Source organism: Diorhabda sublineata, chromosome 5 (genome assembly GCF_026230105.1).
Source record: "Diorhabda sublineata isolate icDioSubl1.1 chromosome 5, icDioSubl1.1, whole genome shotgun sequence".
Classification (NCBI taxonomy): domain Eukaryota; kingdom Metazoa; phylum Arthropoda; class Insecta; order Coleoptera; family Chrysomelidae; genus Diorhabda; species Diorhabda sublineata.
This window is the reverse complement of record NC_079478.1, coordinates 32130000-32143241: the sequence shown is the minus strand read 5'-3', so window position 1 is coordinate 32143241 and position 13242 is coordinate 32130000. Positions and strand designations below refer to the sequence as shown.

Genomic DNA, 13242 nt, shown 5'->3' with positions numbered 1-13242 from the left:
CAACATGCTTCTTGTCGCAATTTCATTAATACCACTCTGCTAAAAATGCCTTCCAATCTCTTCGTTTAAACAAGATTCAAAGATACCAAAGTGACCTTTTTTGTTTATCACTCTGGTAAAGGACGGTTTCACAGAGGGCTTCCATAAAATTGTCAAATACTTTATTTACAGCTTCCTCATCACAATTTTTAAGTACAGTCATGTCATCAATTAAACTTTCATCCTATCTCATATCTTACATGACAGTACCAAAAAAGTCCTAGCGATGGAAACAACATAATCAGCCAGTATTCCTAGTGTAAAGTTAAAGAGGAATTGCACATTCCATATTAATAGTTTAGAAAAACTAACATCTATTTGTATACAAATTAGTAATATACTAAACACGTGTAAAAGCAAGCAGATGCAGGAGGTAAAAATATTGGGATGTACACCCCAAAAAATATCATCAAATAAATGATTGGCCAGATGGATAGGACAGAAACGGAGGAAATCAAATCCACTGGTCGACATGAGATCACAATAAACGACGGATGCAGATCTATTGAATTCGTTAGAAATCTATATCAGAGAAAAAGCTGATATAAATCGAGATGAAGGTGATAAGATCTATTGAAGAAGAAGATATCCACTTGTAAAAGCGGTATTTGGAGCTTTCTAAAATAACTCAGATACAAGTGTTACAAATTAAAATTATCCCAAATAGAATTCTATTAAGCATTCAACAAGCTTCACATCTTAAATAATTCAATAAAAACAATTATTTATTCAGTAAATTCCTGCTACATATTAAGAGACTCAACTCTACTCACGACCATTAATTGGAGAACCTGAATGTATATTTCGGACTAAACTAAAATGACGAATAATTATTCAATATGTAATTTCCTAGAGCCTGATAATACTGAATACATATTGCTGGATTATTCGATCTATAAAAGCTCGAGAGAAATCCAGATTCAAGAATTTGCACATGATCTACAGTCGCTATATTCCTCAATAGATTCATCTACACTGATGCAAATTCATCGATTCTTTTGTGGAACAATGAAAATAAGATAATTCATAAGAAATGATTTAAAACATACTAACAATTCTAAGTTAGTGTAAGGTATGATTGTAAGTTATATTTCACTTTTTATTTACCTATGTTATTTATCGCTATTTCGTTCATGTAACGTTTTTACTTGTAAACAATATAATATTCTCAATATTTTCAATTTTCTCATTGTTTTAGATTTTGGAAAATGGTACATTCTGAAGATTATTGACACATGTTCACGTCAAGAAGATTTATAATAAATTTTTTGTTGTGTGTACTGAAAAACATGCTTTAGAAAAAATGGAGAATTTTCGATTAGCCCCCGTAAAGTTCGAAGCAAGTAGTGATAAAACTAAATGAACTACACACAGTTGAGATCGATTGCTTTGCTTATTTATAGGCGATTTCTCTCGAAAATAGCAACATCTACATTCTTCCACACGGTTAATCAGTAAAACACAACATTAGGATTTAGTTGGCCCTTGTCAAAACAGACAACTCTTGCGGTAGCCTTCTCATTTATCTTGTGGAAACTTCAGGTGGTGCAATTCTCACGTAGCTCCGAGTGGTTAACGCCTCAGAGCTTTAAACGTTATAGAGTGGAAGCTAAAGGCCGAAGAGCTTATTCGTTGATTTGATTAACAGCGAAGCTCCGGCAAGTCGGTAATCTAGGATTTCTTTTTACTAAGTTTCGTTAGAAAAAAAAAATATATATATGAATTAAAGTTTATCCACGTTTCGGTTTGAAAGTTCTTTTCTATGTAATTAAAGAAAATATTTTTCTACATACATGTCTTCTCCACAATAATCTCTCAATATAAATTTTATTATACTGGTAATTTATTTTTTACTTTGTAATGGTTTCCGTTTTTAACTGATTTGAGAGATGTGGGTTTTATTAACTAACTAACTAACTTTTAACTAATCAAGGGAAATTGATTTCATTTTATCTAATTTCATATATGCAACTCCAAATTTTTTTTCAGTATATAATGTAGGTTTGTTTGGAGCTGTTAAAATACTGTTTCTGCTCGATGCGACGCCACATAGATCGTTTTTCAAGATTTAGGCGGTCATAAGTCGAAATTCCAATAATCCACTAATGACAAACAATTTTTTTCCTGGAATAGTAGACTACCTGACGAACAATAGCCAACCCCACCCACATGCCTAGACTGCGCTGCATTACTAGTCGAAACTTGATTGTCGCACTCACTGCACGTGAAAGTTCTTGACGCCCTTTTCGTATATCATTTTCTTCGGTGAATATTTCATGTGTCGTGTCATATTTCCTTATTTAAGTGAAGGATACAATAATACAGATGAACCTTTATTAAATTAATATGAAATTGTATTAAATATATTGTCAATAAATGACTTAATGAGCCGTCAATAATATCTACCATTTTTTAGAAATGTTTTTTCTTTTTTTTCAATTTCAATCGAAAAAAAACTTTACTTCCGCACCTTTCCGAGTTACATTTTTGATTTCATTATATAGTATAAAGTCTTATAAAGAAAACTGCTTAAAATCAGCTGCTAGTTTTAAAAATAAACGAGTTTGAAATTTTTTTGACAAAAATAAGAAAAAATCGGATTTTATGATTTTGTGTTAATATTATTTTTTTGTTATAGGTTTACCTGGCTGCTCGGGAGTGAAAATGTTGACTCGTAAATACTTCTTCGATAAAATGAACGAGCAACATTATCGATAAATGAAAAAATTAAATATTTAGAAAATTATTTACTCGTGTGTTGCGGGGACACAGAAGAACATGAAAATGTGGTAAGAAGTTTTCGTATTTTAAATCTGATTTGATAAAGAGGTGGTTTTGGGCGCATAGAATACTTGAAAACTTTTTGGAGGCCAATAATTCTTGGTTGGAAGGAACATTTGAGATCCCAGTAGACACGCATCAAAGGCCAGGACGACTTACCAAATCTTTCACCGAATCTAGCAAAAGAACAAAGAGAAGAAAAACTGAAGAAGTCCGCGCATCTTACGACGAAGAAGTAATTGTTCACGCGGCACAAGTAATTTTACAAATAGAAGGAAAAAGAAACGCGTCTATTGTTTTAAAAGACATTACAAATTCTTCTCCGTCTGCCAGTGATTGTAAAAACAGACATTCAAAGTCTAAAGAAATAGAGCCCCTTACTCCTCTGCAAGCACTGACAATGTTTGTTGAAGCCGATTTGACCAGAAGACAGTACGAAATTATTCGAGCAACGAACAAAAGATTCTATCCACATTATGAATTATTATTGAAGGCCAAAGAAGATTGCTACCCACCCAAAGAGTCATTACGAGTGACGTCTACCTGCGCAGAAGGAAACCTACAATCTTTGTTGGATCACACTGTAACCAGATTATCCCTCTTCTTAGAAGAAGTCTTACTACCACTTGATGCCGTTGAAAGGAACTCGTTACTGTTAATCTGCAAATGGGGTTGTGACGGCTCTCAACAAGCCCAGTTTAAACAAAGACTCTCAAACGAAGATGAATCTGATACTAACATTTTTATAAGCTCATTTGTGCCTCTACGAATTGTTTATGGTGAGGATAAGGCCATAAGATTGACGTAGCAAAATATGATAAATACGCCATGGAAACTGCGAAACTATATGTTGAGTTATATGGCTGGCATCCTATGACTCCAACGATGCATAAGGTCTTAATTCATGGAGCTTCAATAATAGAAAATTCGTTGTTGTCGATAGGGCAACTTTCGGAAGAAGCTGCTGAGGCCCGCAATAAACATTTTAGGTCTTATCGCCTAAACTTTGCTCGCAAGTTTTCGAGGGAAGAATGCAACTTAGATATTTATCGTTAACATCCGACCCATTTATTAGTTCCATGAGAAAGACCAAAAAAACCGCTTTAAAATTATTTTTGCCTGGGACAATGCAGCTATTAATTCCTGCTGAGCCAAACCGACCAATGGAAATTGATGAAAGCGGCGAAAATTTAAAAGTAGATGAATAAGTCTCCAATGTATGATTGATTATTTTTAGTGATTATCTATTTAGCTTATGTAACTTTAATATTGTATAACGAATGTAAAGATCCTCTTAATAATATAATATATTCACTTACTTATTAGAACAAAATAAACTTGGTTTTATTTAATAATACATACCTGAAAGTATTACTAAAACGTAGACAGCTGTCCCCCCTTGGGGAAAGCCGTAAGTATGTCATATGTATTTTCAATATAATATTAAAAAACACTTTGAATTCAACTACGATCTCGAATAAAATATTTTTTAATAAAAAATCACATTTAGGTGCGCCTAACCACCGTGCACCAACAAATAATTTCGATAAGTTATTCCAAACGCAGAACTATTTTGTAATATAAATATCACATAAAATAATTTTGGCCGCCTAAATCCTGAAAAACGATCTATGTGCGACGGTCTTTACTTAAGTTTTGAGATGTGGCAACGCTGATGTGAATATTGCAAATCTGATATTACCATAATAAAGTTTGACATTTTTAATGGTGAACGTGTTATCTCTCGAGTGCTATTTAAATTGTATACGGATACTTGATGCATTGATCTTGTTCAAAAAATGGAAATTAATAGCGAACATCTCCTTTTGGAGCTTTTGGCGTACTTGGGCATAAGTTTCTCTAACATACCATGAACATGTTGTTAAAAAGATTCGTTCGCGTTGGATACCGCATTATTTGACAATCGCTCAAAAAAGATCGTGTCGATTGATGCAAAGAAATGCTGTCAACACATCAATCTGATGGGTCATCCGGCGTACAGTCCTTGCTTGCAATCCAATATTTCTTCTTATTTCTGCAGATTCTGTGACGTTTTTCTACGTCCGAAGAAGCGATTAATGGGTTCAAATCACATGTTTTGGAGGTACATCAATCGGAATGGAGAAAATTCTTCGATGATTGATTTAAAAACGTGCCAAAGTGAATTCGAGAATGGAGGAAATAAATAAAAACTTGAGAGATTTGAATCTGAGATGTATTAGAAAGACTAGAGTAGCAAAAGCTTCTGACATACTTCAAGTAGATATCCAATAAGATTAGATATTGATATCGACCACGACGTACATGGATTAAAATCTAGTACGATAAAGAAGAAAAAATTTAGCTAATAATAAGTCTTTCGTATTGCATTCCTCAAATATTTATTGTCAAATATGTTTCAATGAGTGAACTAATAAAATTAAGTTAGGACATTTGCCTGACTTCTTCAAAAATATTTTAAATTAATTCTGTAACTTGGATGTGGTATAATTCTAATTTATTAATAGCTTTACGCTTTCCAAGCAGACTATTAATATAAAATGGAACGATTCAGTGAGTTTCCAGTTAAGTTAGGTAATACAAAGATTGTTTTCACGCATAGATAATTCTAAAGATTCCAAACAATAGAAATAGCAATAATCACTCACCTATAAAGCGGCTCTCCGACAGTTTCCTTGAACCACAAAACCATGGCAACTGCGTCATCTCTATCCCTTGTCCTAATATCACAGGGCAGACTTTGCTTCTTGCCGAGCACACCGTGAACCTCCTCCATGGGGACTGCAACAATTATTCGTGTTACTATTGTTAAAATTCCTTTAGTTGGAAAAGTTTCATTTCCAGCTAGGAATCCATAATAAAGGCTAACTTAGATGATTACATTCAGAGGAGGGATGAAATTAGACCGCATTCAAGGTAATAACGATACTTTGATTGTGGAATACAACATTTTTTTTCGAAATATGGAACTAGTAATTAATTTAAATTTTACTTGCATTTCACACAATCTTTTAACCGTTTCGAATGAAGGATGATAATATAAAAATATAGTTTGAGAAAACAGTAAATAGCTTCAAAAAGTGATGAATTATAGTTCAAAAACTAGAAACAATACTTTTTCTGTTAATTACATTGAAAAATGAGCCATATTTTTTTATATAAGAATAAAGTGATTAACAAGAAAATCAATGTCAATAATTTTCATTATATATCTCAAGTTGAGTATAATTTTCCATCTTTAGCGGGTCTTACATTTGAAATTTCTTCATTGCTGTTCATTGAGAAACAGCCAACCCCTTCAAGGGTCCTAAAGAAAGGTTCTTCTAAAATATGGTGTATCAGACACACCATAAAGAATTTCACGATAGGAATCTGGTTTTAGTCACTATCATCTACTTTTTACTAATATTGGGTGAATATTCACCTCTTCAAGTGGATGTTCGAAGCATCACAAAAAAAAAATAGTTTTACTTTCTTTCTGATTATTGATCTGTTCAACTACTTAACTTAACTTAACAGAATCCGAGTAGTGTCCAAAGATACAAATATTCAGTTTTCCGTTCGTTTAACTATAAAAGCACGTTTTTTGACATACCTAGTGTGGTCTAAGAGTTGTCAGTCTAGCAAAGGAAGAAAAAAACTGTAATTATCATTCAATGTTTTCATACATTTTTCAGAACGTCTGACAAAAGCATATAACATAAAAAAAATAATGCACCTTCAGAGCCAAAATGTTCGTACACCGTCTGTTTAATTACATCGTCGCTGTTAAATCGTTCACCCTTTAAATCAGCCTTCAGCTTTTAATAAAAAATAGTTGGACAAAGCCAAATCAGAGCTATATGGTGGGCGCCATTCGTGTACAGTAGCCTTAGAAAGCGAAGCAGTGTGAACTGCATCAATATGACAAGCAAGCGTACACCTCCGCTGATTTTGCCTCATCTTTTGTTGATAATTTTTTGGCACTATTACCTTAGCCAATTAGAGTAATATATCACGTTCCCGAGGGTAATAAATCTAAAGGATACGTTGGCATTCCCAAAATATTGAAGTCACCACTGTTTTGGTGCTTTTCGTGACCTTTGCTTTTTTGACACTCCAGATGCCACTCCATGGAATCTCGTTTTGATATCGGATCATAGTTTAACACCCGTTATATTGGATTGGATTGTATTCTCTTGATTCTCGCTCACATTCTACTCGAAGTTGCTTTTGCGCTAAGCTGAGTATACGAGGCACCCATCTTGTTTTAATTTTTTCCATAATGCAATGCATTCTTAGATCCTTAGAACACTTGTTTAAAATCATTGTCTGTAATACAATTGGTTTTATTTCTAGGCGCTACTCATATAGAAAAATCTCTTTCATTTAATGTTTTCTGAAGTAATACTGTCACAGGACTTTCCACACGTTTAATAATTGGTACTAGATAAGCTTGTTCTTAAGCAATCATCTGAGAACCCAGATAAACGACTTTGTTATTAATCATAAAGCATCGAATCTTGTGGACAGGTGATTCTCAATATGATAACTTTAATTGGTTAATGTATCTATTAATTCGATATCAACTACCAGCAAAAATCATTTATTGAGTTACTAATTTATTCAAGTCGCCGTTTCTCCAAAAGGAAATCGTTAGGTTACTAATGAACGTGACGAGGACTATGGGACAGTATTATTAGATTAATTAATTGTTATTGGACCTTGAGGGTGTGAGGGAAATTTATAATTTTGGAAATTGAGTCCAAAGATTCCGTTTATGAAATTATCATCATGTGAAAACTTTAAATGTAATCTAAAGTTTGGTAGAACAAAAGATTCATTTACATAGATAAATATAAACCAAACTGTAACAGGTGAATAAAAGAATCGATTGAAGTTTGTTATGAGTTTCAATGAATAAAGTTATTTTGTTTCATTTCAAAAATTCTCTTGGATCAAGTGATCAATTCAAAGTTTTTCTTTAGTTCAGATTTTCTTTGGAAATAAATAATCAAAATCTATAATTTTGTAATAATTATAAAAGTATTGTGCAAAAATGCGGACAAAACTGTATCTATTAATATTTCTTTTAAACCCACTATTTCTTCCGTGGTGTAATACTTATTGTTATCTGATGTTTTTGATAAAATATCTGATATAATAAATACATCGGATGTGAGATCACTTCTTTACAACTTGTGTTGTACTCGTACTTGCACACAGAGAATTATTTATCATCCAGTCCATTCTGCTATAGGAAAAAAAAGTTTCATCCACAACTTTCCAAAAGCAAAAGAACTTAACGTTATTGTTTCTTTTGAACTCATTCATCAAATCCCCCTATTTTCTTTATAATCCATTTAAAGGTAGAATCCATTATCTAATTGAAAAATATGGAGAAACCAGATACTTCAGGAACGTTATAAACCTAATAACCCAGTTGATTCAGTTAGTTACCGATCCAAAGGTCCACTGAAATAATTAATAATTTCATTGTCACTTTCTAATTAATATTTGAACAAATTTTTGAAACAGCTTTATCAAAAAATGTAACTGTTTGCAAAAAATTCTGTTATGATGAAAATAATAATCTTTCCATATCATATGTTTCAGTTATCAATAGTTATCAATAATTAGGCAACCTTCTTTTTCTTAGAGTGCCGTATCAAGTGTCCTTGACGTTGGCGATCATAATGGCAAAACTCTCTTTATCTTGAGTTAGTCTAAATAATTGTCCTGCTTCTCTTATCCCAGTCGACCTTCAACTTTAACCATCATAATCAACTGGAGGATACTAAACCGGCTACCATGCATTATGTGTCCCAAATAATCAATTTTCCTGCATTTAATGTTATCCACCAACTCACGAACCGCATTTGCTCTGTTAAGGACTGCATCGTTTGTTTGCAAATCTGTCCACGGTATCTTGAGCATGCGTCTATATAACCACATTCCAAAATATTCCACATATATAAAACAACAATTAGACTTATAATATAATATACAGCAGAGACAAGACCCGATACAACTAAGACAAAAAGACTACTAGATACAACGGAAATGAAAGTACTCAGGAAAATTGCAGGGAAAACACAGAGAAAGAGAAAGAAGTGAAAACATAACATACGTGCAAGGTAGAAAATGTAATTGACTGGGTACTAAAACGAAAACAAAAATGGAATAGTCACATTAGCAGAATGACAAGCGAAATACTATTGCAAGGGATAAATCGCCAACCGGCAGGAGAAGTAATGGTCAATCGAGAAAGAGATGGTGTGGCAATCTGGATCCAGGAGGCTGAAACTGAAGAAGAAGCAGGTCTTAAACCTAAGAAGTATTTGAAACGAATGTACGGAATAATACAAGTTTAATCTATTTATTTTTTTTTTCTGATAAAAAACGACAAGGCGTGGATTCCTAAACATCTTTCTTAAGCTCAGTGTTAGAAAGAAAATCATAGCGATGAGACTAGAAAGTTCCCAATTTCGGGAAAAAAAGAAAAGATTGTCGATTGACGCATTATTCATAATACGTCAATTAGTAAGAAAATTAATGAATTTCAACAAACTAAAGTTTTCCATGTTTCTATGTTTCCTCAAATTTATCTATAAACCTGCAAAATTGAGGGACGTATTAAGGATTCTAAAAAAGAACAATGTAGATCATAAATATCGAAATATTACTAAAAAACTGAGCACCGGAAATGTAACAAGGAATAAAACTAGAACCGAACATACATATTACACTATTCAATATCAATATGTACGGAGTGGAAACTTGGACCTTGAAGAAAGCTCAAATGATAAAAAAACTTGAGGTATTTGAGATGTGGCTCTACAGACGCATCCTGAAAATACCCTGGACTGACAGAATCAACAACGCCGAAGTACTAAGACGCATTGGTCGCTAAAGAAAGCTGTTGAAAATTATTGAGATAAGAAAAACATCTCACGCAACGACAAATACCTACTGCTACAGAACATAATGCAGGTAGAGTGGAGGGAAAGAGAGGCAAGAAATCCTAGCTCCGTAACATAAGAGAATGGACAAATCTCAACGTCGGAGAATTGTTTCCTGTCGCGAGAGACAGAGACGCATTTAAAAAAGTGGTTGTCAACCTTCAAATAGAAGACGACATGAGAAGAAGAAGAATATTAACATTAACGGAATCACAGAAAGTACCAATATGGTCAGCGGAGGCTATAGAATGAGATAGGAATTGAAAGATGTATTATGTTATGCGGGTGATGGACTACTGTAGCAGAAAATGAAGATGACCCACAGCGACTACTAAATAGAATGAAAATAACGGCAGATGAATATAACATGAGTATCTCATCCAAAACGACTCAATAGATTTTATGTAAACTAGCTACTGACAATAATATAATACAGCAAACAATGAAATGGGCAATATCAAGCAAAAGGGATTTATTACAGAAGGTACGAGCTAAGGCGATGAAAGCATTAAGGGTCAGCAGATACTCAAGATTATATAATATGGAAAAATATAAAAATATATAAATCAATACTGAAATCTATAAAAGTGAGAGTGAAACTTATTCTTACATATGCAACGGAAACAAGATACTAAACATTATTAACAAAAATAATAATGAGGACGACTGATATGAAAAAGCTGAAAACGAGTGAAATTCAAATATAGAATTGAAAGAATTAGGACTTCAATATGTGAAGAGATGGTTTAGAGAACGTGCACATGGTTGAATAGATCATGTTACAAAAATATCAGAAAACAGATGAACAAAATTGGAACACCTCTGAACAGACCTTAGAAAACAGTATGAGAGCTGGATCACACCATCCCAACTGCTATTAAAAGAAATATAAGGAGGAAAAGTTAGAATAAATAAAAGTTTGAACTCGAATTTGTGTCATCAAAAGTAATCTGCTTCAAATAGTCAACGAAATGAAGCTGAATAAAATATATTAAGATTAATAGTCAAATAAGTGTTTTGGATATGTAGAAGACCTCGTGGATCCGTTTTCTTATATTCAAGATTAAATATGATGGATAGATCACGACATTCTTCAGTCTACCAAATGGAAAAAAATTTATTAACAAAAATAATGTATTCCAGAAGCGTTACAAAATACAATTATAATGAGCATAAATTCGGAACACAACACATAACTAAAATACCATCATATTTCAGCAAGTTGTGGCTGTAAACATCCCTATGATGTTCGAAATATTGAACGTTCCCTCTCACCAGGGGAACATCTAGATCACTCCCAGAAGTCAGTAGTGTTTAATGTGTCGCAGCGTGTGTTGGCTATCGTCAGTATCCGTCATTGGTGTTAGTCTCCCATTGGGAACTTTCATTTATCCAAAATACATCAAGAAATAAAACGCACAGGATCGTAATGCCTCCAATTTCAATTTGGAGAGACTTCACGGTGTGATGATATTATAGTTAAGGATTATTATCGGATAAAATATTAAGTTGATATACCAAAAAATTCGTATTAATATTAATAAAAAAAAACATCGTTTGCTTATAAATTTTGATGAGGGGGGTGAGACAAATTTTCATACCAATGGAGTTGTCCGAGGCAATAAACTTGCTGTTGGTGACTGGACTGGTATGGCAATATTTCCTTTGAGAATATATTGTATAAGCTAGAATGACAGCTGATGATATGTAATTGCTTGGAATTGAAAATATGTGATGAGATTTTCAAATTGTGGGAACTGAAAAAATTCGAAGAAATAGCTGAAAAACAATACTTGTTGTTAAATCCCTATGACTTAGTATTCCTAATAAAAGCAGGGCAAACGTCAAAGCAAAGCAATTCATAACATATGTTTAGGTTTAAAATTAAATCAAAAGTTCAATTTACAGAACTTATGAAACCATTTAGTTTATGGACCTTCATGTCCGAATAATCTTTCCGCAATAATCAAACCAAATCATGAAAAAATAATTCTAAGCTAAGTCATTATTATAAAAGCGTGAGATGCTTTGTATGAAATTTTCTTACTAACGTTGCGTTTTGAAATCAAGAAATCTGTTGTTGTACGAATACTTTTTTCAATAATGGAAAATTATTCTTTTCCATTATTACTTTCTTTCCCCGTGTTCTCAATACGCTCTAATGTTGTGTCAGTTCTATTTCATTTATATTCTGTTCGACACAGATAGGCATAGAATTCAATGGAAGAAGACATGTTTAATTACCTCTTCCAGTATTACAAAATATTGAGAACCTTTTATGGGGGTATCAATTAATATAATACAACTATCTAGTAAAATGCATAATAAAATATCTCTTAAGCTTTTTCCAGTCTTTATCTAATTCTCAAACGAGCGCTCTAGTATTTTATGCAACAATCAGGGCTTAATTATAAAATAAAACCAAGGTTTATTATAGACAAAAGCTGGACGAAGAAAATTGATTCAGAAAAAAGTCGCAAAATGACATAATCGATAATGTGACTCGGTTCAGTGGAATCCCTGAATTGAGAAATGTGCTAGTGATATTGACGGAATTTAAATTAAATTTTGTATTTGTTATGACGTTTCCAGATGATTGATATACCAAATAAACAAAACGGCAGAATACAATGGAGTTCAAATAAAAAAAAATGAATCCGTTGAAAGCGTCGTGAAGCCCTAGCATCTTTTATTAAAATATTTGTTATACTTTTCTAATAAACGGTTCAGGCTTTTTGTTCCTGCGAAACGACAATTCATGGAATATATTAGAAGTGCAATGGACCGTGAAGGAATTTATTGAGCTGATTCAAATACTTTTCACGTTTTCATAAAAATGATGAGAAAATCGATGTGGGTTTGAATGAGTTGAAGATGGAGCTTCGTATCAAGTCATCCAGATTCAGTGAATTCTAAAGAACATTCATATTGTTATATATATATATGATAAATATGTAATGTGTTTGAAAAAATATAGTATTATCTATTATTAATATTTAACTAGCCGTCGCGGAAATGGAAGTGTCACAGCTTAGAATGCCAAGGGATCTTTGAAGTAATTAATTTGGTTTTTATATCTGTAGATCCATATATTATGATTTTTATCACAATTCTTTGTTTGATTTACTTCCGTCAGTAAAATTTAGTCCCGGATGCACATGCCCACAAATATTTAGAATCAGAAATACATGGAAAAATGAAAATATTTTATTATTTTCCAAACGGTTATTCACAGAAAGCTAATTAGCTAATTAGCTCGGGCTAAAATAACACCTGCTTAAAATACTTCAGTGATACTTGCAGCTGATCTACAAGCAACTGTAGTGGCATAGTATTCTACTGATGATTCGGGATAGCTATATAAAGATTTCGTCTCTATTCCAACAAATCAAATATTTTTCTTCTTTGAATCGAATTGATTATTTCTACTTATTACCATTTTTCAAAATTTGTCTTTTGCTGAAACGTGAAAATTTATTTT

General features: G+C 32.7%; 1 protein-coding gene across 2 annotated transcripts in view; it reads right to left on the bottom strand.

Annotated features, from left to right (window-relative positions):
* Positions 1 to 13242, bottom strand: part of LOC130444303 (nephrin) — a 539064-nt gene that overhangs the window by 189741 nt on the left and 336081 nt on the right. For both annotated transcript variants that reach the window (XM_056779378.1, XM_056779379.1), the window contains one exon: positions 5469 to 5601. In XM_056779378.1, the coding sequence (XP_056635356.1) occupies positions 5469 to 5601 (133 nt within the window). The remainder of the gene's footprint in view (positions 1 to 5468; positions 5602 to 13242) is intronic.